This window comes from Syngnathus floridae, chromosome 14 (assembly GCF_059516105.1).
Source record: "Syngnathus floridae isolate MCC-2025c chromosome 14, RoL_Sflo_1.0, whole genome shotgun sequence".
Lineage (NCBI taxonomy): Eukaryota > Metazoa > Chordata > Actinopteri > Syngnathiformes > Syngnathidae > Syngnathus > Syngnathus floridae.
In genome coordinates, this window is record NC_142426.1 from 9392119 (window position 1) to 9418124 (window position 26006).

Sequence of the window (26006 nt, forward strand, 5' to 3'; positions counted from 1 at the left end):
TATAGTCAGACAAACACGCGCTTATCGGCGGCGTCATTTACGAACCGTCTACAGACAGACGAATGAAAAAAATGCTGGCCAGCATGAATAAAAACAACCGCGAAAGACATTTAAAATACCACCAAAACGCGCAACGACGCGACGCGACGCAAAGTGGATTGTGGCGTGCCGTGTCATGCCGTGCCGAAACCTCAAGCACTCCCTAGACAGCGAAAATCCTGCAATTAATAATAAATGGCATCGTAAGAAACTGCAAACATTTGCTCACGGGCTAAATGGCCTGCGGCCTACAATTTACCTCCAGGCCCACTGTCGCGGTGGACGTGACGTTGCCGAGTCACGAGAGTACGACAATCCTGCGACAAACAAAATCAATTGAAAAAAAAAAGGCTTGTGAGAAAAAGCAACAAAGCGTGCCGTCGTGAGAAACGGCAGGAGACGACAAACATTTGCTAGCATGCTCGCTTACCTGAGAAACCGTCCGCCGCCGCCGGCCCGCGCTCGGTGGCACCTGCATATGATAACTCCTCTTGAGCGAGCACACCTGTCTTCAATTGACCTAAAGCCCTGACGTCACATCCGTCGATTCAAATCTTCTTCTCCTGATCGTCCAACGGCGCTCGGCACACTGACGCCACCAGGTGGTCGCCTGTCATGGTGACTACTGTGGAAAGGCTTGCTTCGGACTATCCGTTGAAACTTTCAACACCGAACATGTTTTTTTTTTAACCTCGTGTAGTGTACCTACACATATTGTCATATAAAATGTCTGATTTTTATGTTTTAATTGGCGAATATAAAAACAAGGAATAAGACGCCAGACACGTTTTAACATAAATGTTTATTAAAAATAATAATATCAAAAGCAAATTTCAAACCAGCAATCTAATGTGAAATTGCAGTAGATATATTGGATAACAATATTTAGGCGTATATAGGTATACACGTTATTTAAAAACGACTACAAGTGTTATACTACGACACAAGTGTTTACCAGCTCAGTGGCCTAAGAGGAGAGTGTCCGCCCTGAGACTGGGAGGTTGTGGGTTCAAACCCCTGCCGAGTCATACCAGTGACTATAACAATGGTACCCATTTCTTCCCTGCTTGGCACTCAGTGGAAGGGGTTGAAATGGGGCCCCCCCCTGCTGCTCACTTATACTCCGGTGCGACTTACAGTCCGAAAATTACGGTAAGTTCAAAAATATCAGAGGAAGTGATAAACAACTGAGGTGATTTGGTTGCATAAGCAAGCCTAATCCTAAACACAGCAAAAGCGAGAGCAAGGCTAACACAAACCCTAACCCTAAGCACAGCTTTGCACCTGTGACCTTTGACCATGATATTTCCCTAATAAAGTGGCCTGTTATTAGGTACACTTGAAAATGGCGGTGTACCTAATGGAGTGTCCGTGTGATTCCCTCGTTAAGTGCAGGTGCGTGAAAACTTTTAGCTCTTTTTGAACATGAAAGTGGCTAAAAGTTTTCACGCACCTGCGCTTAACGAGGGTCACTTGGAAAACATGTTGGAACGCGTCCCAGAGGACTAGAGCTTGACACCTGTGACCTTTGACCATGATATTTCCCTAATAAAGTGGCCTGTTATTAGGTACACTTGAAAATGGCGGTGTACCTAATGGTGTGTCCGTGTCATTGCCTCGTTGAGTGCAGGTGCGTGAAAAGTTTTAGCTCCTTTTGAACGTGAAAGTGGCTAAAACTTTTCACGCACCTGCACTTAACGAGGGTCACTTGGAAAACATGTTGGAATGCGGCCTACTGAATTGATACTTTATTCACAATGAATTTTCCCTTCATGTCCACACACACACATTTTCTAATAAAGTTTAGTTTAAACCTAGATTGTTTTTTAATAGTCACATACATACTACTACCATGCAGTAGGAACAACAATGAAAATTAACATAAAATACAATAAAAAAATAAAAATAAAATTACAGACAGTAACCAAAAATAAAGAAAAAATGAATTAAAAGTCAAATTACATTGGCACATTTTTGTTATTTTCTGTCTTTTACACCTCATACACAAGATGTTGTAGATGTCAAATGTGAATAAGAAGGATTAAGAATAAATAACTTGACCTCTGCTGCATCCTTCAATTTATGTTGTATCAAAGTTCTATTTGAAAGCCAATAAAAAAAATAAGATAGTGAATGCAAATGTATTTGTAACAATCCAGCTTCTGCAAGTTAACCTGATCCTAATCATAATGTGGTGCTTCTGTGTCTCTCTTCAGGTCCTCCGTTGATGTATATCCCCCACGTACGTGTTTTCTATACACAGCACGATGTAGTGGTTGGAGCACGAGCGGGTGTGTTGACCTAAGAGTCGTCCGGTCTGAAGCAGTGCGGCCTGACCCGTCACCGCCATATCGGCGGTCCTCCACGCTTCGCAGTAGTTCATGGTTGCACGGATTCCCACAGTGCTGGACCCGTGCCAAATCAATTTTTCTGGCCTAGAAAGAATGAAGAGAAACATACGCAGAGTAAACTCCCTGGACGTTGGAGTGGTTAATCGAATACAATTAAAGTTTATTACAAAACCATTGCCCCGTTTACTGTTTATTTTGGTATTGTTTATTGATCAGAACAAGTAAATAGTAATCCAATAAAATCACACCAGCGATTAACATTGTTAATAAGTAGTAAAAATAGTTTGTAAATGTCTTGTTTTGATTACACACAAAAGATAATCTGTTTGTTTTCATGAATGATTACAAAAATAATGAATAATTGTTATTGAGGGGCAACATTCCAAAAACTACCACAAAAAACTATTTAAGACCAAAATAAACCCCCCACATTTTTTAAAAACAAACAAACTCATTAGATATAGAAAGTGCGCTTTTTGTGACACTTACCATGCTGAGTCGATCAGCACATTGCGTCCATCAAAGGAGTAAATGGGGACAGAGGGGTCAAATATTCCACCATTTCCAGAGAAAATGGACATCCAGGTTTTGAACAGCATCTCACCCTGATGAAATAGAGGGAGGGAGGGAGACGGCGAGAGAGAGACAGACAGACGTCATCCCAGGTTATTCAATGAACTGACATTATTTGTGTTCTCATCATATCAAACATAGCTCACCCTGAGATTAACCACAGGCATGTTGGCACGGTCTGCCTTCCTCACAATGGTGGCCAGGTCTTGGAGGTGTGAGGACAGGAAGGCCCTGTATGTACTCGTCAATCCCATTGCCCGTGCCTGCTGGTAGCACTGGAAGTCGGCCCCACGGATCCCTCGCATATCTCCTTTCAATGGAGCGTTTAGAGCCACTAGATGGAGCTACACACAGCAAGAGAGAGCGAGAGAAAATATAAAAAACGATTTCTAACATCTGTTATTTATCAATGAAGTCATTTTGTTGTATTGTCTCTTATCTCTAGAATTAAAAGAAACTAATCAATGTCATAAAAGATTTACACTCACCCCAGCTACAGCAGTGAAAGTCTGTTGCAGATTGTTAAAACTGGGTTGATATCCTCTCCCGCCCTCATGGAGCTCCTGTCCAAGCAATTACACAATAAGGTTTGCATTTATTTATATATTCATATATATGTTTAAAAGCCATATTTTTTTTGTGTGTGTACTTGGCTGTGGCTCCTGTGTGGTCGGCTCCATTCTCCAGGTTTGTTGTGGGCTTGAGGAGCTGACGAGGATGATGGTTTGGATTGGATCAAGTTTCCAAGCTGAAAGGAGGTCACACATTTATTGACACGCTGGAGCAGCCCTGTAGGGAGAACGTAGGCTTTGTTGCCACACCTGAACTTTGCGCCATCCACTCTGTGATCTGACGTAAAGCTCTCCTCCGCTCTCAGACACATATGCCAAGGTTCCCTCTGGAGCACGGTGGGTTTCTCTCGTCAGAGCATTAACTGTCTCATAGGTGGTTACCTGAGAACACAATTCAGTGCGAGATGAGCTGTACACATTTACGTTGAAGAATTTTGACCATTTATCTTACCAGGTTGGAAATTCCAGGAGGTCCAGGAGGACCGGGAGGGCCTGGGACGCTAACACCTGTTGAGATAATAGATGACAATATCACAAACCATTCCGTGAAGAGGTTATAGTTGGTGAGCATCTTGTTGTCTTGCGCCTCTCCACACCTGCTCCAAATGCAGGTTGTGGTCCTGGTGGTCCAGGAGGGCCGGCTGGCCCTCTGGGACCTGGGCGTCCAAATCCAGGGGCTCCGCGTTGGCCTGGAGACCCAGGAGAACCTGGAGGGCCAAGCACTGACTCGCCTTTAGGACCCTGAACAAACACATACATTTATTGTAAGTTGAAATTTAAAGAAACGTGGCAGGGAAATGATGTGACGCATAACTAAACCACATTGAGGAAGACAATAATTATTCGGCTGCAGTGTGGTCATTCATGAGAACTCACCACAAGTCCTGACCGCCCTGGTGGTCCTGGTGGACCGGGAGCACCTGAGTCACCCTTTTCTCCTTTCGGACCTTTTGATCCTGGATCGCCTTTAGCACCCTGAGCATTATTAAACAAAAATAATCATCCCATCAGCCAGGGAATAAAAAAATCTATGTGTGTCAAGCTCTTTATACCATTGACCAAAGTGAATCAGATGCACTCACCACAATTCCATCGGGAAACTCAGGGGCTGACAAAAGACAACAAAACGTTCTTGAAAATACTTGGAAAAAAAATTCAATTAAAAACAAATAGAAAAATATCTTACACTTATTAAGTGTCCCTGGCTCTCCAGGCATTCCGACGTCTCCTTTTTCTCCTTTAGCTTTCACAATATTTAGCCCATTATTTGAATCCTACACACAAAAATAAACAAACTCATCAGCACCAGCATATGGAGTTGTGACCATGTTTACTCACGTTGTCATGGACACAACTGAAATATCCTAATTGTTAAATATTGTGTATGATGAACATATTCATACTCAAGGTTAGGACATTCAAAATACAGCTTTGTTAACAGTAGGTTCTGTTAGTGATATTTTCGGTTATAGAGATGTCGTGGAAATGTTGGATTAAAACTTTTTGTTGATGGCTGACGGCTATAAGATAATTGCTGGCAAATATTCTATCCATAAAATCTATATCTGCAGTATCTGTATGACCAAAATCATCAGAAGTATGACTTAATGGTATAGCGTTGGTGCCGGACTATAATGGTGAAAACAACAGGTAAGAGTTATGGTGTTAGCTTGCACCAGCATTAGCGTGTAAGAACTAGCACATATAAATATATATAATATATATACAAATATATGATTAAATTCACCAATACTGGCTTCCTGCATGGGCCATTCATTTGCAGTCAGGAAAAGAGTTCTGAATAGCTCATTGGAGTCTTAGAGCTAAAGTTGCTACTCATCACTTTAAAAAAAAGATAAATAAGAAAAAAAACTGTCATTAAAAGGGTCAAAATTCTGATAATATGCTGACAAAGTCTCAGTTGGCGACAAGTCCTTTTCATCATATGCCCTCACGCCGGTCCTTATGGTAAAAAAGCAAAGTACGGCTCCTTTAAGGTTAGACACATTTGAAGAAGAGACCTTCCACCACACCAAAGACAGTAGATTAAATAATATTGGTTAAAAAAAATATGCGTGAATTCCAATAAGCAATGTCCCACATTATTTAAACTTGTTCATGATTCAATTTAGTTATTGGAATTCATCAAAGCAAAGTTGTTGGAGCACGAAGAATAGTTTTCCCACGCACCCGACACCACAAAAATTGAGTCTCATGAATGCAATGAGGAAAATGAGGTCAGGAAATGAAGGGGAGAGGTGGGGCGACAACAAGGGATGACCAAAGAGCTGCCATGCTGCTCTATCCACTCTCCAACAGAACCATCAAATGAACCATTTCAAAATGAAACGGACCAATCAGATGGTCTGACTCAGACTTACTGGTCCCTTTTTGCAATGCGGTCTGGGGCGCACTGGGAACACTGTCTTTAAAAGAAGAGCACGTTATCAGCTTGGAATAATGGGGATGCATCACTTGGCATGGTGCCGTAAATGGAACAAAAAAATGGAAACGGAATGGATCAGCTGCTATCACAAAAAGAAGGATCAGTTCGAGTTTACAAAGTCTGAAATTTGGGCGTAAAATTTAGTGATATCTAATGATGTGAAAAGCTAAATAGTATAAGTGTGTGAAATGACAAATACTGGTTTGATTCTGTCAAATAAACAGGTCATGATGTCCGATCAGTTTGACTAAAATGTGTTGGAATTTTTATCTTCAGAGTCCATTCAGAAAATAAAACAACAACTCAAAGATGAACACTTACTCCGTTCAATCCAAGAATTCTTCCTGGAAGTCCCGGCGCACCAGGTGGACCAGGGGGTCCCTGAGAATATGAGATTAACAAAGTGTAAATGGTAAAATCCAATTGAGGATATTTGCAGTTTTGCAAAAATTGGAATTGAAAACCTCATGAGTTGATTTGAATTGACAGGTTGGAATATTTGCATACAATTAAGATTTCCTAAATGTGCACTCGTATGTGTATGAAAAAAAAAAACGGACTGTTGTCTCTTACTGGCGAGCCAACAGAATCTCCTTTTTCCCCTTTTCTACCAGGCATACCAGGTCTTCCCTGTGAGAAGAAGATACAATTATTATTTTTTTTTTGCATATTTTAAAATCCAAAGTACATTAGGTATAAAGTACTTACAGAGCGACCAGGGAACCCATATTCTCCTTTTGGTCCAGGAGGTCCATGTGGGCCCTAAAAAAAAATTAAAGCAAAACACAAAAAAAATACATACATATGTGCAACCAAAATAAACATCATCTAATCACTTAAGTTCAGATAAAGTTCAGATAAACTTACAATGGGTCCTGCAGGTCCAGGCAATCCACGGGCACCCTGTCAAAGTATTACAGCTATCACTATCGAATGTTTTAAAATAGATCATTTTATTGATTGATTAATCAGATACAACTTTACATGTATTCATGGGCATTTAAAAACATTGTTACCCTGATTACTTTTTATCAACCTGTTATAAATCAGAAGATTTGGACAGTGTTAAGTTTCAAAGGGAAAAGGACAACCTTGATGCCTTTGGGTCCATGGGGTCCTTTTGATAAAAGCGATCCATCTGCAGCGATGGTCACACCTGGCTCTCCCTTTGCTCCCTGGTAATATTAGGGAAATAGACACCATATTTGTCACCAATATAAATTCCTGTGGTAATTAAGATTTTAAGTGAAATGACTTTCGTTTTGTTTTGTTTATATGAACCAGTAAGTTTTCGGCATTGCAATACTCATAAAGCAAGATTCTCTTACCTTGAGCCCTGATGGCCCCTGGATGCCTTGAGGACCCTTGTCTCCCTTTGGTCCTCTGGGGCCCTGGGAGGTAAACAAAAAAATGACAAAGGGTGAAGTGAAGCACTATCGAAAAGATAACTGTTACGATAATGTCCTATACATGAAGCAGAATCACAGGTGGTAACGCTTGCAACCATTGCTTAATTTTACCTACCCTGGAAATCTAAAGAGAGCATTTTTTAATAAATATACTTTTGTACAAATGTGCAGCACACCTTAGAATTATGTGGGTATGTGTGAAAATGTTCTTACAGGGAATCCAGCTTTGCCAGGCAAGCCCTCGGGTCCCTAAAACATGCACACAAACCAGTGCAAATGTCAGTATATACACAAATAAAAGCAAAAGTATGAGAGAATTGTATTATCTTTTATGAGACGTGCAGGCTTACGCATATAGTAGCTGTTATGATTAGCTAAAATTTCAAGCATGCCAAGTACACATCATAAACTGTATCTAATGCAGTCTATGTGGCGAGGCTTCAACCACAAACACACAAGTTGAGCAAAAAAAAAAAAAAAAAAAAAAAAAAAAAGATATTCATTCTTGGAAGTGAGCAAGAAATCTAATGAAAAATAATCACTTCACATTTATATATTCTATATATTTTCCTACTTACCATTGGCCCTGGTGGTCCTCTGAGCTCTGTGAAGTTGAATATATTCTCTGTGACATTGAGGAGTAACTGCAGGAGTAAATTTGGATTTAATTTTTTTTGAGTCGATTTAAGAATCTTTCAAGTGTTAATTGGCAAACACATGGTCAGGACGTAAAAGAAAAAATTCAACTAAAATATTTTGTTGGCCTCTGATGTATACATAGATAGATGGAAGGACGGATGAACGGACAGACAAGACGACAGATAGACAAATATGTGTAATAAGGAAAATGGATGGAGAAATGGTGTGCATACATCTGTCAAACTAATGACGGGTCCAGGAGGTCCACGAGGCCCAGGTGGTCCTATGATGTCACGCCCATCCACACCGCGATCACCCTTGCAGGATGCAGAGAGTTTTGTTCATTTGTGTGCACATACAGGTTAAGGCAATAATGTAGTCAAGCGAGTAAACCTATACCTTTTGCCCTGGCCTACCCTTTTCACCTTTAACCCCCTGTGCATAAAAAAGAAAGTTAGTCAGAGAGAACGATCACATTATAATAAAAGCCACATTTTGAATCTATTTTGGAATGATGCTGTAAGATAAGAAAATGTGGAAAAAGTGAAGCATTGTGAATACTTTCCAAATATACTGTGATGGACTGCTTTATACATACCCTTGGACCTGGTAGTCCAGCAGGACCCTGCAAACCTTCTGCTCCCGAGTCCCCTCTTTCACCCTACAATAAACCAATGAAAGAAACTGAATTCATAACTGCAAACATTCAAACTGTATTATTTCATTACATAGTATTTTGTTTAATAGATGTCTGATGAACAAATATCTAATAAATGAGGGACTAAAAATAAAATAAAATAAACACAAAAAGCAGCAAAGATTGTACTGGAAGGCTAACATGCATGAGATGTACCTTGATGGAAGGCCCTGGTGGACCTGGAGCTCCATTCTCACCCTACAAAAGACATTGCAGAGAACAGATATTTTATGCCAAATAGTCGCTAATGTCTCCATAATATGTGAAGTACTACAAATATATACAACCTTGGGGCCTTGCAAACCAGGAGAACCCTAAACAATGGAATGAAATAATTCAGCACGGCACAAACTTTTATCGACTCACTAAATCACACTTACTTGTGGGCCTGGGACTCTTGCTCCAAGCAGCATGTCACTCTTGCCAGATCCCTCCATATCCTAAAAAACAAGGTCAAATGTTACGTGAAGCGCTGAAATCAAAGTGGCATGGAGTGTGTGGATACAACTGAACAGAAATTAGGCCAGCACCTCAATAACGAATTTGGTTTCTGCAGGACTGGGGGGACCAGGAGGCCCTGGTGGACCCGGTGGGCCTCTTTTCCCTGGTGGACCGCTGGGCCCTTGAGGTCCCACTAACCCCGCATTGCCTGAAGATCCACATTCACCCTGAGAACATGCAGAGAAAATATTACAACTTAAGAATGTTAAACTGAAGTACTGTATATACTCTGGAACTACCTTGGATCCAGGTGATCCGGGTAAACCTCTGTCACCCTGAAGATTTGACAAGAAAGGACAAAAAAAAAAGAGAATTTGTGAAAATATCCAAAATATGGCTTGTTTGGGAGTGTTTTTTTTTTCTATTTTCATTCCATAGAAGCACAAACACAATGTGCTGCTGTCTTTTACTTACCTTCTCTCCCACAGGTCCAGGGAGACCTGGAGCACCATCTTTTCCTGCTAGACCCTAATCAAACAAACAAACACAAACTGTCATAGACAATATTGTCATTAAAAAAAAGAAGAAGAAATTGAGGGGTGAGAAATGTGTTGACCATTCCCAGTTCGGGCCAAATCTAAATGCAACAGCTTGTTTAAAGGAACACTCAACTTCCCGGTGATGAGATGATGCATGCCAAAATTTCCCACTGGAAATCGGGTGTTTGATGCTTACACACACAAAAAAAAATTAAATGCAGCACTTGTTTTTGTTCTCATTTCTCATTAGACGAACTGCTCACTAAATCCTTTTATGTGGCCCTGGAAGCTAAATCGTGTGTTGACTTTATGTAACTTGCAAATTGTCTTCACTTTTAAAAACACTGAGATGGGATATTGCAGGTTTTTTACTGACCCCATGTGTTGTGTTTTCATATTTGCTCAGTATAGATTTTATGCTGATCTTAATCATCGCATCAAAGCATTTATCAAGTAAAATCCAGGTTGAAATGTAGCATGAAACACTGCATCATTTTTTTTATTCTCATCCCGCATGGAAAGCTGACAAGTCATCATTAAAGATTCTTTGTATTCCTCTTATGTTTTCAGAAACACTTCATTGCAAGGCAGACCTAAGCATTTGATCAATTATGAAATATTTAATTTTTGGTATGCCTCAGAACAAAATGTTCACTGAGAACATAAAATAAACCATTTGCGCAAACATTGAATTAGAGAAGCAAAAGTGATTCACAAAGTTTGATAGCGTGCATGTTTGTGCTGTACCATTCAAGTGAGGCAGATAATGCTAAACCAGTTGCATCATCACAGGGTAGAGAAGTGATGTTGGTTTACACACATCTGCAAGGATGCAAACCTCTTCAGGCAGAAAAGTTAATATTCCAATGCAAGAGAGCTTACAGTCATTAGCCAAAGCACTGAAGAGCTTTATAACTCATAATAATATTTCTATACAAATGTAATTGACACTTTTACTGCCTCAAACTAGCATATAAAAAAATAAACCATGCTGAGTCAATGCACTGGCTTCTGACTGTATTACGGTCTGCTGGCTTACCAAGCAAACCAAGAAATATATATATACCTCGCCCAAAACCCAAGCAGAGCTGATGTCAAGCCCAGACCCTGAAGCAAAACTGGACTCAGAATCAGAACTGAAACCAGAGCCAGGGTCAGAGGACAACTCTGCGCTCAAACCTGAACCACCAGACCCAGAACCATTAACCCAATCCATAAACATCTGCAACAGAGTGGAGAGGAGGAGCAAACGTTCCATGTGGAAAGTGGACAACGAGATTGAGGAGAAAGAAAGAAAGAAAAAGTAGCAATTTGTAAACACAGTTGGACATTTAACAACAGTAAAAATGTATACATTTAACAACTCGACAATTCAGCTGATAAAATTACTTTGACTTACTGGTATTCCTGGCTGGCCTTCAAGTCCATCTTTACCAGGAGCACCATGCGGCCCACGATATGTGTGAGAGAGGTCTCCAGCAATGTTCATTGATGAAGACTCGGCCCCAGGAGGGCCAGGTGGTCCTGGAGGCCCAGGTGGGCCAGGAGGACCCTGGGGAACACAGTGACATTTATTCAATTGATCAACTATGCCTGCCGGATCTATTAGTTTTACCCTAATGAGCTCAGTATCACTTTCCAGGTCTTCAAACCCAGAACCCAGCGCATCTTCTCCATACTGCAGAATAATACAGAACAACACAGAAGACACACAAACACACCCACACACACACAGTCAACAGATGTTAATTCATACATCACGTCTATCAATAACTCATCTCAAAACAGGATTTGATTGCATTACTACTTTGTTAACAATACTTACAGGTACACTGTGTGATCTAGCAGGTCCAGGAGGCCCGGGTAGACCCGGTGGGCCTGGTGAGCCAACCCCAGGGTCTCCCTGGAGGTAGAGATGCCAACCGTATTAACTATCATGAAGTAGATTTATTTTGAGAAATGAAAAAAATAAAAAAATAAATGGAACCGGTCTAGAGTAAATAATATAATTTATGATTACAATTATCCATACCTTATCTCCTTTGACTCCAGCATCTCCATTCAAACCTGGAAATCCTTGAGGTCCTCGCTGACCCTAGAAGTACAACCAATATTTCATTACCGGTTACATGATAACAAAAAAAAAAAAAAAAGTTTTACGAATCTTACTGGATCTCCATTGTCCCCCTTCATTCCCTGTCAAATATTTGGTAGAGGTAAGTGGAGGTTTATGTTGTGAGAGTTATCTGTAGAGCACAAACCTGGTGTCCATCTCTTCCAGGCTTTCCAGGAATTCCTGGTGGTCCTGGTGGACCTCTTGACCCTGGCTCAGTGGGTCCAGGTGAGCCAGGTAAGCCTGGTACTCCAGGCTCCCCTGGTTCACCTTTTAAAGCGTGCTTGACAAGAACCTAAGGGTTAAATGTTCACAGACTTTTAACCCTGATAGAAAGTGAATAAATTGTAAAACAATATTCATGAATCAGAACTGACATCTTCAGATGCTTCTCCTGGCTCATCTGTCTGATGAGGCCCTGAAAATGACATTTTACAAAATTAGGATCACAAGAATGACAACATTTGCGACTAATCAGAGTTCTTCAAAAAACACTGTAATGATAATTATGAAATATGAAAGAATTAAATAATATAAAGTTACAATAAAAATTCAATTAATGCATAATATTCATTTATTTAACCTCTGAGGAAGACTTGTTCACTGTCCTCCATTGAGGTCTGGTAACTTGATTTACTGTCACTGTCCAGCGTTGGAGCTTGTGTGGGTGGGGCTCGAATCGGAGCAGTGTTTTCCTATAAGAGAGTATCAGTCGTAGTAAAAGGATGATAAAGACATTTTCTACATTATAATTTCCATGTATTTAGAGATTGCAAAATTGAAATAGAAAATGTTAATTCCGCTCCTTGCAACAAACTTGTGCAATGTGAAGGTGGCTATTATCACAATAATGTGCTTGCATTTTCCGAGTGCCACATTTCTATTGGCATAATGGTTTATTCAAGTTTAAAATATCCCTTTTGAGGGAAAATTATCTTGGGGGGGGCTGTATGACAAAGTATCCGGAATGACAGAACTTCAGCTTTTGAAGAATTCAGAATTCCCTTTGAGGCTTCAAGGACAGAGTGGGTTCATGGGATGTTTAGGGTTAGCCTGACTTCCCAAAGTGGGGAGGAAGAAAGTTGACAAGCAGGCACATATTTACTTTTGATAAAAGCAGTGTATGGTAACAAGTCTTATTCAACGGAAATGACTATAAATATCATCATTCAAGCTTGTGTAAATAAGTTCAATTTCACAAAACTGATACTATGGCTGGTTATCGATTCAGACTTCCAGAATCCATCTAATTGGATTTGCGAGGGCACCATTTTTTTTTGTTTGATTTAGTTTAGAATCAGTTAACGATTGCACACTGTACCAATTTTGCTTTCATATGGAAGCAATGCTACAAATAGAAAATAAATGTCTTGCCCTAACTTTTGATTATGTACAGTATGTTGTTTTTTTCCATATCAAAATAAACAGAGACTGACTGAATAGTGGAATAATATTGCCTGCAAGCAAATAAACCTGAGTGACACACCTACTGTTACACAGACTGTACCTGTGCTGCTCCATGTTTCCGTCCCTCTCTTTTCTTTATCATTTCTTCTGTCTCTCTGTCATCCAGACCATTGTCACCACTGGCATACCCAGAAGCCTTCAACCATTGCATCATGTAAAAAGGGGAAAAAAACATTTCAAACCAACAATAAATTCTTCTCCTTCTCGTACATTTAAATTTCATATTTAGAAAAAAAGTCAATATGTTATTCTAGTCTCATGCGACCTCACACAATATGATGGATGGATAATATTTACATAAAGCACTTCATGTGATTGTCATTTAGGACTTGAGGAATTCAACAAAAGCATTTAATTATGCTTTTTCTTATTTTTCTTATTGAGGGAAAGTCCATCTTGCGTCAGATTGTCTGGCCACAGAAACACCTACTGTCAACATATGTATATCACTCACATCAGGATCGTCATCCTCACACTGTTCCTCGGCTGCCCTCGGATCATCTTTGATAACCAGCTGCTGAATGGCTCCCTGTAGAAAAATTGTTTAGGCTGCTCAAATGATTAAGGTGTAGCACTTGTGCATTGTTCATCAGAGCAGAGCAAGTGTTGCCATAATGACAGAAATAGTTCCAGAGACCAACGAATTGCACAACTGCTCAAATACACAGGCCTTCAATCTAATTCTATTGTGAAATAAAAATCAGTTTTGTGTGATCGTGTTAGAAGAACACCCTGAACTTGTCGCCAGTCATTCACAGGGTGTTGTTTTTCTTTGAAACATGAAAACACCATTCCCCAAATGTTCTTAGAGTTTCCGAATGGCAATGGTACAAAGCACTTTGTGCTGACCCAATCTAGGTCTTCATGGCATGTCTGACTTCCTCATCCGTTATCACCTTACTCCCTTATTCACTCCCTCTTTCCACATGAGAACCCATCTCACTCCCTACATAGTACTTCCTCTCGGTGTTTGATCCTCAAAAATGTCAACAATTGTGCAATTACGCAATTTGGCATTCCTGAGGCTCTTTGGTGGTCATGACATATTTTCGGTCCTTTATAGCTGCAATGGACGTGCGAGTCTGCCTGTTGCATTGAAGTACTTACAAGTAAACAATATAACCTAACATTTGATACATCTGCACAGATGCAATGCATTGACACTTCATTAAGCTCTTCTCCACTTACCACAAACTTCTCAAGCCCTGTGCTCCCCGCATTTGCAACAAAAATGCCAGAGTTGTGTGAGAAATTGAGTCTTTCTGGCCTTCGATGGAAGGTCGTCCTCTCTGCTTCACCGCAGTCCATATAGAGACGCACTTCATTGTGCTCCACCACAACCTATCATGGCAAAAAGACACAGGCTTCAAAATACTTGAAAACTTGCTCAGAACTTTCAAATGATCCATCCATCCATCCATTTATAAGATGTCCTTCAGTATAATTTCTCAAATAATAGTACAACTTACAGTAAAGCGTGTCCACTGGTCCGTCATGTCTGGCACACTGAAGGCAGCAGCTTTTTGGCTATGTGATGGCTGTTCACTGTCAGTGTAGTATAATAAAATATTTTGAAGACCTTTGTGAACTGGGGTGAGAGCTAAGCCCAACTCAACCACTTTTTGACGGGCATCTGTGAAGGCAAAGAGCATGCCTCCTCTTTGGCTGGCTGGACGGATCTATGGAAAATAAAATGTAACTGCAGATAATTACAACTTGCAAGTGATGATGCAAATGGGAAAAATATCATCTTGCATGTCACTAGCATAAAAAAAAAGAATTAATCATTTTAGTGTTACCTGTGTCAAATCAATCTTTGGGACAAATAAAGTAGACCTTAGCAGAAACTAAACTAAATGAATTAAACTAAACTAAAATGGAAGGCAGTAAAATTGCAAAGTAGACTAATATGAAATGCATAAAATTAAAGAGGGGGAACATACAATACCACAAGAGGGCGCTATTTTCTTAGGCTTCTTGACAGTTGAGAATTTAAAGGTTGAATATGGCTTTCTGTTTAGTTAGGGAGTGTTTCAAATCTATATGTTTGTATTCAAACTCTTTCATATTACCGTGGCAATGATGGCAAAGTCGATGTAGAATGGGCCTGGCACAAAGGTCTTGGCGAGCCTTCCTATGTTGGCTTCGGGCCCAAAGTTGTACGCTGGAAAGCCCTCAAAGCCAGCAGTGAAGGAGACAGAAGGTGGAAGGGGCACACCAATTAACTCTGTCAAATCCAAATGATTTCCGGAGCTTTGCTCTGATAAGACAGAAAATACAAAACTTGAGGTGTGGGGTAAAAAAAAAAAGGGTCAAATTATCAGAGAGGTGTTTACATATTCATGCAAAAGCTATTGTCAGTATGAGTAAAATCGATTTGTTCATTTCTGGTGTCTTAATTGATGATGTAATTTATGGTTTGACACAGAGAACAATGCTGATAGATGCTTTCCCCCATTTTTATTTTATCATTTTATTCTTTTAACTTACTTTGTTGTGATATGACTTATTTTGGCAGCATATGTGCAGCACTCTGTATGCAGCTGTATATATATTATATATATATATATTATATATATATATATATATATATACAGGATTGTCTTAGAAAATTAGAATATTGTGAAAGTTTTTTATTTTCTGTAATGCAATTAAAAAAACAAAAATATCATACATTCTGGATTCATTACAAACCAACTGAAATATTGCAAGCCTTTTATTAATTTAATTTTTGTTTTTGAATTGCATTACTGAAAATAAAGAACTTTATCACAATATTCTAATTTTCTGAGACAGTCCTGTATATATATGTGTGTATTTGTATGTGTGTGTGCGTGTACTTGTGATTCTTCCTAACTTTTATTCAACTCGATTTGATCCTGACACTGTTCACGCTTCACCGCTCTGCCTCGCAAGGACATAATCCTCCATCCAAAACAGTATTTCACAATATGTGGCAATTATACTATTTCATTCATATGAGTGTGAATACATGACCCTACATTCCCTTTATTTTCTACCATTGAACTCTCACCTCAGCATTCCAGTCACCCCTGCTACAGTATTTATACATATAGTCATGCACACTCATTCTCGTTTGCTACCCAAGTGAGAATTTATATTGACATAAAACATCTCCTAGTCCTTTGAGCATGACAAATGAACAATCGCAATGAGGCCAATGTTAACCCCAGAACTCGTCGTTATGTTAGATGGGGGCCACACACACTTTTTTTTTCACTCATATGAACAAAAGCTACAGATTACACCAGACACTCCAAAGATTTGGGGCTCTCTAATTTATCAGCCTGACCAACTGGAAACATACCCGATTAGAGGCTTTAGTATGAATGTGTGTGTAGGTATGCACTGAAGGAAGAGAAAATTTCTGACAGAGGATGTGCCTCTATACAAACTTAGACCACGCTACATATATTTCAAGATATTTCATACTATTTGTCCACAGCAGCCCCAGCTCTTGCTACATAACCTTAAGCAACACAACTATAACATTCTAAATCCCAACATGAACTTTAATCTTTTGTAGTCTAGTCACCATCAGAAATTCACAAAAACTTCCCAAGACTTGCCAATTTACCAATTAAATAACTAAAGCTAAATACTTAACGTGTCTTTTAAGTGTAAAAAAGACCAACTACACATCTTGTCAATTAAGAGACTAATTAGAGTTCATGCTTCATCAATAAACGTCAGTTCAATCCGAATTAGCATCTTTTCAAGTGTGTCAGCCATTAAGCAAACTTTGTGCCACAATTTCTTCTCAACGTCTCTCAAATTCCACTTAATCCTCATCATCATGCTGGCCACATGAATGCTTGATCAGCTTGGCGAGATTTATAAAAGCCAGCCCCTCCTCCGTGTTGCCGCACATAACCTTTTAAACCCACCTTGACCCTGTCATGCCATACAAAAGCTTCCCGCTGTTTGGCCCACTCTCTTTAGGTTTCTCAGGCTCGCAAAGATTTAGTGCAACCTACATCAGGGTATGGCTATGTCACATACCAGCGTGCTACCAGAGTAAGAAAGTCTGCATGCAGAATTGTCAGCATTTTATTGAGATTAATATAACAATCAAAATCAATAAAATAAGGTAATAATTTCGAATCAAACATGATATGACCTTGGTCTGATAAATAGGCTCTTATGTGGACAAATTATTTTGTTTGGCAGTTTTTTATTTTACCCTATGTATGGTCCATAAATGTATGCATTTTTATTGGATCAACAATTCTTAGAGTATAATTATTTGATACATTTTGTTGATCATCACGCACATACACAAAATACTTTTTTATTAACGTTTCTCTCGTGTAATCTTGATTTCTCCTTTACTATACAATTAACTACCCTATTAAATTAGAGTATTGATCTCCGTGAGGAACCAAATTTCTAACTTGGGTCTTGATCTAAAAAGCCAAATCCAAAGTTATCATTGTTAGTCATAATTGGAAGGTCTGTGAGATGCCTATATGAAGATTCACCCAGAACATTTCCTTCCTTCATAGGGCATTGAATCAATGGCAACTGCACTAGCTAGTGCTGTCCTAACTAGCCTTGTGCATGAACAGAAGAAGCCTGTTAGGTTGAGAGGCGGAACGTGAAGACAACCAAAACAGTCCAATTGCCATCGATCTAATGCCCTGAGAAACACAACCGGCGAAATTTTGAATAAAAAAAAAAAAATCCAATTCATAAATCACTTTTTAACTATAGCTGGCTGTAATATTAATTCATTCATTTAATAGATGGAAACATGCTAGTAATACCAGTGACCCAAACACACACACAATATACACTGTACATAACTTCTTCCCAAAATGTGACATACATAGATCTAAAATAGAAAAGCTACTACCCTCCGATTTTTCCACTCACCACTCTTCCAATGTTTCAGTGGTTTGAAATGGGATCTGGCATTATTGATCATCACAACTGTAGTCACATCTGGAGGTAAAGTCCCCTGGGAAGACCCTGCAGGGCTAAGACTAAACATCTCAGTCTGGATCACACTACTGAAAGCGGTCCCCGTTGTCTCGTCCTCACGTCCCACCCACGCTGTTGTCCCTGGCATGTCCGAAGAGCTCGGAGAAGTTACGGATGGAGGAGAGGGGCTAGGGCTACTCTTTGGGCTGGACCAGATGAAACTCCACCATTGAGCTTGCAAAGGTGTAGATAAGAGTAGGCAAAGAGCAAGGGAGATGCAAAGGGTTCCCATTCTCCTCTCCCAGTGTGTGTAAAAAGATGGATCCTCTCAAGACACCAACTAGCTGCACACAGTTTGACACATTATGCAGAGTTAAGAAAAAGTGGTCCAATACAAAAAAGTCTTTCAACCTTCTTACTGTCTTTTCTCCATCCCCTCTCCATGCTCTTTAACCTCGCTCTCTTTTGCTTCTTTCCCTCCGCCTCTTTTGGTAATTAGTGACTCCCCCTCCTCTGGCCCACACAGCAGACCTGATTTTCACTTCACTTGGGTGGACGGGTAGATTATAGCATGTGCTCATTACTCCTTTCGCTTTCTCTGCAGCTTCAGCTATCGCTCCCCCTCCACAAAACACCAATGTCGCGACCTAACCCCATTCACATACACGCATACACTATAATCCAAAATGATTTATATGCTATATAGAATTTATGGCTATATGGATACTATATGAATTATATTTATATATTTTTTTTAAATTTTGGAACATATAGTCATAATGTAAGTTAAAAAAAAAAAAGCTTTAGTTATAGAGTGACGTATAAACAATTATACACACTTGCATACAGAGTTATTGACAATTTAGAGTCCTCAATTAACAAGCGTGTTAGCAAGCATAACACTATGAGAGAGCTTTGTGATCAATTCCTGCACAAATGTACAATTGACTCGACTTGAGGTAGTAATATGAATTTCTGGATCATCAGTCAATGTGACAAGTACTGGTTATTGAAGTGATTAATTGGCAGAAAAGTGAAACCGGGGTTCCATTGTTGTTAGAATACACTATACATGATGGGAAGAATGGTCGGATACACTCTAATGGAGCAGATGATGGGTTTAGTGAAGCTGAGGAAACTGGCCTTTGGCATGAATCCTTGTGGATTAGTCAGAGAGGAGGGGTAGACAGATTTGGGGTGGTCTGCTAGACTTACGTATATTAGGAATTGATAAAAATGTGAGGATGAAAATGTATTTCATTATGAATCATTCTTACCAAATCCATGCCAGCATTTCTGTGCTTCAACCTTCCACAAGTTAGTGATGCATAGAAGGATATGATTTTTTTTTTATGAGTATATCTATTAAAGATGCAAATAGCAAATTACTGGACTTCAATATTATTTTAGGAAAATACAAGAGGAGGAAGATGCTCTTTTATCATTATCACATCATCTACATAAAGCAGATATCATTAATAGCAAATCATTTCAATTACCATTGGGAGTAGCTTACTTTATAAATGTTTAAATGTTAATTCACGCTCAGTGTCTATACATGGTGACCCCTTTTAGGGCCTCTGGATTCCAGAAAAAGTAACCCCTTCACCTCCCTCTCACTTTCCACTCTATCCAACAATCCTAACAATAAACTCTAATTGGTTTACTGTCATCGCCAATTATAGTAGTTACTGTAAATTTATTATCACCTGTAAACTTCTTTGGGGCCCAAAGATTTAGAGCTGGTAATTGTGTTATAGGATTTATGACATGACTGGCAGAGATTTGTAGTAATAGTCTTCCATATTGATATTGACCTCTTTTCCAATTATAATCAGTATCATTCATTATCTATTTTCAGCACCGATTATCCTGGGTCACTTCTGAATTCATCGCCTGCCAGTCACACGACTTGTACAATAATAAGATTGTTAAAGGTAACTTGAGCAAACATGTTCTTTCAGAAGTGTGTATCAAACTAGCAGCCTTGAAAGAAGCTCTCACTTTCAAGAGACCGCAACCTGAACCAATCTGATATTTTATCATCCTCTAGTGGTCATAGAAAATAATGCAACATGTGAGTATAGTACTATAAGTGTACAGTACTGATGAAATAGATATTCATATTTATACAATACTGTATTCTGTTAAGTATGGTTATTTATCTTTGCTGTTTTAGTTATGATAACAGTATTGATTTTTGTCATATTAAATTAGTCTCAAAGACGCTAATTAAAGCGAGAATACACTCAAACTGTTATCCTAGTCCATCCGTTCATCCATCCATCTTGTCTACCGCTTGTCCTAAGGGTCATAGGTCAGCCGGGTCCAATCCCACAATACTATGGAGGTGGACCGTGGACTACATCGAGAACACTGTATTACTGCAAAGAATAAAAACAATGCAGAAACATGGGAGGAAGTGTACAAAGGTCAAACAGAGAGCAGCTGTTCTCAGGTAATGGTACACCTCGCTTTCTCTACTCTCCCTCTTGCTGTCGTGCATGTGCACACACACATGCTCTCACACACACGCGCGCACACACTAATCAATGACGCCAGTGTTGAAACTTAACTTTTCTCTTGCACTCCCCCCGCAGCTTCCTCTCACTCTTCCACTCCCCCTACGGTGTGTTTTCATTTCATATTTCTAGACCATGTTCAGTCAGGAAAGTAAGAACAGCTCTTTTTTGGAAAGTCCAGTCCAGACAGGCCAGAGTTAGAAAGCATTAAATAGAAACAACTAAAATTGGCAAGCGGCACTTTATGTGAATCCATGAGAAATTCTATAACCATTTTTGGTTTAGTTGAATGAATTAATCTGCTTCTGGAAAGTTCCTCAAACATTTGCTGGACACAAGCTCAAGGTGACCTGTCACAAAACAAAATTATAAATTTTGGATCGGTCACTAATAGACCATGACTGTTGCTCTCGGTTGAAGCTTGAGATCGTCATTACGGAGTTGTAGGGAAACAAGATCTTTATATTTCAAGTGATTTTTTTATACTATAGCGTTTAAATTGTGGGAAAGTGACAAGACACTAGCACAAAACAACTCAGCCCTCTCAGCAGAGGGCAAAAGAAGATGAAAAAAATAAAAGCAAAGGTGAAAGCAGGAGAACAGTGGGAGTCAAAAAGGTTATCGCAAGAAGAGATTGCCCGAGGGGGGGGCATTGACCCAAACGTTTGACCCTGCATACGTTGCTGCTTTGGACACATCCAGGCCCTTTTTTTAAAATTATTTGCACACCAACGTCGGCAGAAATCTGAGTGCAGGTTGTGTTCATCCAGAGTCACTTGTGCATGGATGGCAGAATTTAGATTGCCTGGTGTTGAATGATGTTAAATTATGTTCTCAGTTTTGGCTCCACATTGTCGAGGATCATACTTAAAAAGCAGTTCCGTGACAGTTATTCAGAATGAGTTGTTGATTAAGCAAGCAGAAAGCAATTTAAGATATGTATTGTATTGCTTTGTTATATAATTTGTTTTTTGGAAGGTCAGATGTTCATTCCTGGAAACCAGGTCTGTGGACATAATTCATCAAGAATCAATTTCACACAATTGGGAATCAATAAATTTCAATAAATCAATAAAAACAAATCTTGAAAAAAAAAAGTTAGATGGTAGCAGATCAAAGACTTGTTGCTAGGTAGATTTTAGGTTTTAATAGCTTTCCAGCAGGCACGTGACATGTTATTAAGACAATTGTCTAGATTGAGATGAACATCTCATTTGCTTTCTCAATATTACACTGTAAGGCCTCCAGCTACCGCAGATAAAGGGATGTATTGTTTGGACATTGGAGGTCAGAGGTGACCATCTGCAGAGGGCTTGTTTCCATGACATCGAGTGTCTCAGACCATCCCGCTTCCCAAATCCCCTGCCATCCATCCTGTCACCCAAATTTCACCCCCGGAAGAGCACAAAGCGGTCATCCAGTGATGTTTTTGCATGGACTTGTGCCGATGAAGAAAGCTGCTTGGTGACAGACATTTACTGTGTGGAATGAAAGACAACCTTCAGAAAAAATGTAACAGGAAAATATTATCTCATATTTTCTGCAGAGTGTCACTGGCAGAATACCATCTGCCAGTGTGCCCACTTGAGAACACTCACTATTGTTTGGAGATCCAAACAGCTGTTTAGAGATCTAAACAGCTAGTTAAAGCAATATAAGTTTCTTTGCACTTTGTATGTATAAAATAAATATACTACAATACATACTAGCAAGTCTGGCTTCCCACACACACTCCTTTGTGTTAGTTCGGTAAGATAAGATCAATCAGTCAGTAAGAACTGGCTCTTGCCATCTGGTTTGTTATCGACACCCATTTTTTTTTTTATATTTGCCATCGATGGCTATAGAAGTCAAAGGTCCATTGTTTTACCCGGGCTGGCGGTGAACGAGTTAAGCGGATGTAAAGTGCATTTCATGCCGAGGTTAATATAAAAATTACAGTGGTGCATAAAGTTGACAACTCCAGTATGATGTTGGAGTCCTTCAATTAGTAGACAGACATTCTTTGTAGCCTTTCCACCCCAAAGCATAGCTAGTGTGACACACACAATGATAATGATTCATGGTTAACGTTTCAAAGGTAACCATGGAAATGGAGATACAAACAACAGCCTCTCATTATTGTACAGTAGACTGAACGAGCAACCTTCAACAACCAACTTCCAAAGCAAAAGTGGCCAAAACTTATTTTTTTTCCAGTACGGTAAATCTGAAATTATTTTTGACATCACGTTTTAAAACTTATTTCTTCATCACACAACAGTGGGAACGGAGGTTTTGCTTTGTCACATTTCATCATAAAAAACACAACTCAGTCCAGTCTTTTGGATATTTACGTTTCCAGTGAATATTTGTTGCCATTAAATCCCACACAGTTGAGCATTAATTATTATTACCTTTTACAGTTGTTCTACTGTGTTCAAATCAAAGTCTACCGTTGCTCAATGAACTCATTATAGTCGTTGTGTTGAATCAGTGCAGTTCTAATACAGTAAACTGACAGTATGTGGGTGGCACCTCTCTCATCTCATACGTGAACATGCTGTGTTCAGACTGCTGGCAATAAATGTCAATGGTGGGAACTGGTTGAAAAGCAGACTGTGGGCTCAATGTGAAAGAAAAAATGGAGGACAACTACGATGGAAAAAGTGATGCGAGTTTTCACAAGCTCAACATGAATTACAAATCAGAAAGCAAGTGGGTGGAGTAGTGAGTAGAAAACCTCCAACTCATTTGTCCATCCATCCATCCATCCATCCATCCATCCATCCATCCATCCATCCATCCATCCATCCATCCATCCATCCATCCATCCATCCATCCATCCATCCATCCATCCATCCATCCATCCATCCATCCATCCATCCATCCATCCATCCATCCATCCATCCATCCATCCATCCATCCATCCATCCATCCATCCATCCGTATAAACTTTGTATTTGCAAGGAGAACAATGCTTACATTGACTGTACAGAGAGTTTATAACTAATAACACAAGTTTCCCTCTCGATAGATCCAAACATTGGCAGTTACAAGGTGGTTCCTCAGAACTTGGCAGCCTTTGTAATGAGCTATTTAGCGTGTAGAGAATAAATATTCTGACCATAAAGGCACTAATGTTTCCATTTAAGTCTGCATGAATACGTACCCAAAAAATTCTAAATGGAAAGTCATTTTCATCATCAATTGCCAAAACATGTACAGCCACTTACTTGAACATGCATGATATTTAAACAACCATACCTCCCACTTCAAATATCATCAGTAATGTTCTCTAGCAAGTAAGAAACATAAGGATGTGTATTTCTGACTCATTGTGTGCAGCGTTTGGCTTATCTGCCACCAGCGTGCAAACACATATGCTCATACAAGCACATAAGAGGAAAGTTGCCCTGCTGCCAAACAATCTCTGCCACAGAGTTGTGTAAGAGGCACACAACAGGAGGTAGCGTAACCAAAATCACAACGTCAGAGGTGTTAACAATGGAAATGGAAAGTGGGATACGACAATGTGTATTTTGGGGTCTTTGGAAGCAGACGTGTTGTTGTCTTGACTAATCACTGTTAACTTGAAGGGACTATATGGAGCATTGAAATCAACTTTCTTTTTAGTTTCTTTTATTTTGAAATTGAAGAAATGTTTCAAGCAGGAGTGCGTTAAGTTTTGAGCTAACAGTTGTTGGATTTTTTAAAAGGGACAAATCAAGTGGGACATTCCCAAATGGAATATAATAATAATAATAATAATTATTATTATTATAATAATTACCAATATTATTATTAGATATATTCAGTTATTAAATAATTATTATGAATAAGTATTATTATTTACAATAAATCAGTTATAAAGATCAACAAATAACACGTGATGAAATATAATTATATGGGAATAAAAAATAGAATTAATGAAACTAATATTAAGATGATTCTTAATCATATAAATTGGTGGGATAGATTAAAGAACATGTGTCACAGTCATGCTGTCACTGGTAAGAATCTTCCTGAAACGGTTTGGAAACGTTTTGGTAAAATGAGGAATTAAGATTAATGGGGAAATATCATTTTCTGTCTAACCTCTGATTGATTCATAAGTAAAAGGTACGGCAGTCTAAAAAAGCGTAAAGATGCCAATGTTTCTGGCGTTTGACTTCAAAAGATATCTCAGAACAGTTTTGCCGCTTTTAACAATAACAAAAGACAGAAGATAATATTAAGTTTTGCGTCTCTGGGCAAGCGTATAACATATTTCAGTTCTGTAAAGTGTGATTTGTTTTATGATTGAGGTTTATAATAATTCACATTCTCAAGACCGAAATAAATTGACAGCATTAGAATAATCATGAACGTTACCTTCCAAAAACTGTGAAGCTGCAGTCCGACAGCACAGGATTACAAGATGCAAAACTACAGGCCACCTGAGGAGACACATAAGCCATTAGCTCCATTTTGGTATTAAGTTGACATTTTATTTAAAAAATAAACTAAAGTTGGAATGTTAGACAAGACAGCTCCATATATTGTGAAGGTTTTTCTTGAATGAAGAACTCGTCAAAGGTGCGCTGATATATGACTGAGTGCCTTTGAGAAGAAATCAGTGATGTCATAAAATGTAGCTTGCTTTATTTGTAAAAATCCACAGTAGCAAAGTTGTCTTACCCTGGCAGCATTATGGAAGTAAAGTATTTAGAAATCCACCAGACAAATCCAAGTGCATGTGTGCAATGAAATTCTGGCTAAATTTGTGCTCCCCCTGTCCCACAGCTCCCGCTCTCCCTCTCTGCAGCACAAAAGCTCTCTCAGTTCTTAGCTGAGTCTTCAGGCCCACAGAGTTTGGAAATGTGATTCCCTTGGTGAGAAACCCCACCCTTAACCCACTCAATTGACCCTCCTGCCCCTCACTAGGTAACCGCTTCAGTCAGTTTTGCTTCATTCATTTTAGCATGATGTTATTGTATAGTCAAACAACTTCTCACCTTTAACTTGAATCTGTCACATAAGAGCTGCTTCGACAACTCTTTTTGCAAAAGTATTTTTATCTGAAATGTTTAAAGACACAGGTGTTGGAGTTTTGTGCGACATTTGCCACATGAATAATATATTAAGGTCAAGCGCAATCACGTCTGTTTTGGAGATTGTTTTCAATTAATATTTTTGTTATTATAATTTAATTTAATAAACCAAACTAATCTGTTCCCAACATAACTGTCACAAAACACTTTTTTGTTTTTAATTTTCAAATTTATATTTTAAT

The 26006-nt window shown here is 39.1% G+C and overlaps 1 protein-coding gene across 5 annotated transcripts in view; it reads right to left on the minus strand.

Moving 5' to 3' along the window:
* Window positions 1–822: 822 nt before the first annotated feature.
* col15a1b (collagen, type XV, alpha 1b) overlaps window positions 823–26006 on the minus strand; it is a 28740-nt gene continuing 3556 nt past the window's right edge. The window contains exons 1-45 of one of the 5 annotated variants that reach the window (XM_088395758.1): window positions 25412–25558; window positions 25106–25170; window positions 15359–15546; window positions 14756–14965; window positions 14475–14627; window positions 13741–13815; window positions 13327–13422; window positions 12403–12514; window positions 12197–12237; window positions 11968–12114; window positions 11876–11902; window positions 11739–11801; window positions 11532–11609; window positions 11322–11384; window positions 11106–11258; window positions 10773–10928; window positions 9642–9695; window positions 9467–9502; window positions 9257–9394; window positions 9107–9166; window positions 9014–9040; window positions 8883–8924; window positions 8628–8690; window positions 8429–8464; window positions 8263–8346; window positions 7969–8034; window positions 7604–7639; window positions 7310–7372; window positions 7073–7156; window positions 6849–6884; window positions 6690–6743; window positions 6555–6611; window positions 6303–6362; window positions 5917–5961; window positions 4722–4809; window positions 4618–4643; window positions 4412–4510; window positions 4132–4276; window positions 3987–4042; window positions 3785–3916; window positions 3613–3711; window positions 3452–3526; window positions 3110–3307; window positions 2880–2995; window positions 823–2474 (exon numbers count right to left, since the gene is read on the minus strand). In XM_088395758.1, coding sequence (XP_088251884.1) covers window positions 2252–2474; window positions 2880–2995; window positions 3110–3307; window positions 3452–3526; window positions 3613–3711; window positions 3785–3916; window positions 3987–4042; window positions 4132–4276; window positions 4412–4510; window positions 4618–4643; window positions 4722–4809; window positions 5917–5961; window positions 6303–6362; window positions 6555–6611; window positions 6690–6743; window positions 6849–6884; window positions 7073–7156; window positions 7310–7372; window positions 7604–7639; window positions 7969–8034; window positions 8263–8346; window positions 8429–8464; window positions 8628–8690; window positions 8883–8924; window positions 9014–9040; window positions 9107–9166; window positions 9257–9394; window positions 9467–9502; window positions 9642–9695; window positions 10773–10928; window positions 11106–11258; window positions 11322–11384; window positions 11532–11609; window positions 11739–11801; window positions 11876–11902; window positions 11968–12114; window positions 12197–12237; window positions 12403–12514; window positions 13327–13422; window positions 13741–13815; window positions 14475–14627; window positions 14756–14965; window positions 15359–15546; window positions 25106–25170; window positions 25412–25422 — 3936 coding nt within the window. In that variant the 5' untranslated portion in view covers window positions 25423–25558 and the 3' untranslated portion in view covers window positions 823–2251. Of the gene's footprint in view, window positions 2475–2879; window positions 2996–3109; window positions 3308–3451; window positions 3527–3612; window positions 3712–3784; window positions 3917–3986; window positions 4043–4131; window positions 4277–4411; window positions 4511–4617; window positions 4644–4721; window positions 4810–5916; window positions 5962–6302; window positions 6363–6554; window positions 6612–6689; window positions 6744–6848; window positions 6885–7072; window positions 7157–7309; window positions 7373–7603; window positions 7640–7968; window positions 8035–8262; window positions 8347–8428; window positions 8465–8627; window positions 8691–8882; window positions 8925–9013; window positions 9041–9106; window positions 9167–9256; window positions 9395–9466; window positions 9503–9641; window positions 9696–10772; window positions 10929–11105; window positions 11259–11321; window positions 11385–11531; window positions 11610–11738; window positions 11802–11875; window positions 11903–11967; window positions 12115–12196; window positions 12238–12402; window positions 12515–13326; window positions 13423–13740; window positions 13816–14474; window positions 14628–14755; window positions 14966–15358; window positions 15547–18182; window positions 18750–25105; window positions 25171–25411; window positions 25559–26006 lie in introns of those variants that run through there. The other 4 variants (XM_088395759.1, XM_088395754.1, XM_088395756.1 and 1 more) reach the window with 4 other exon arrangements.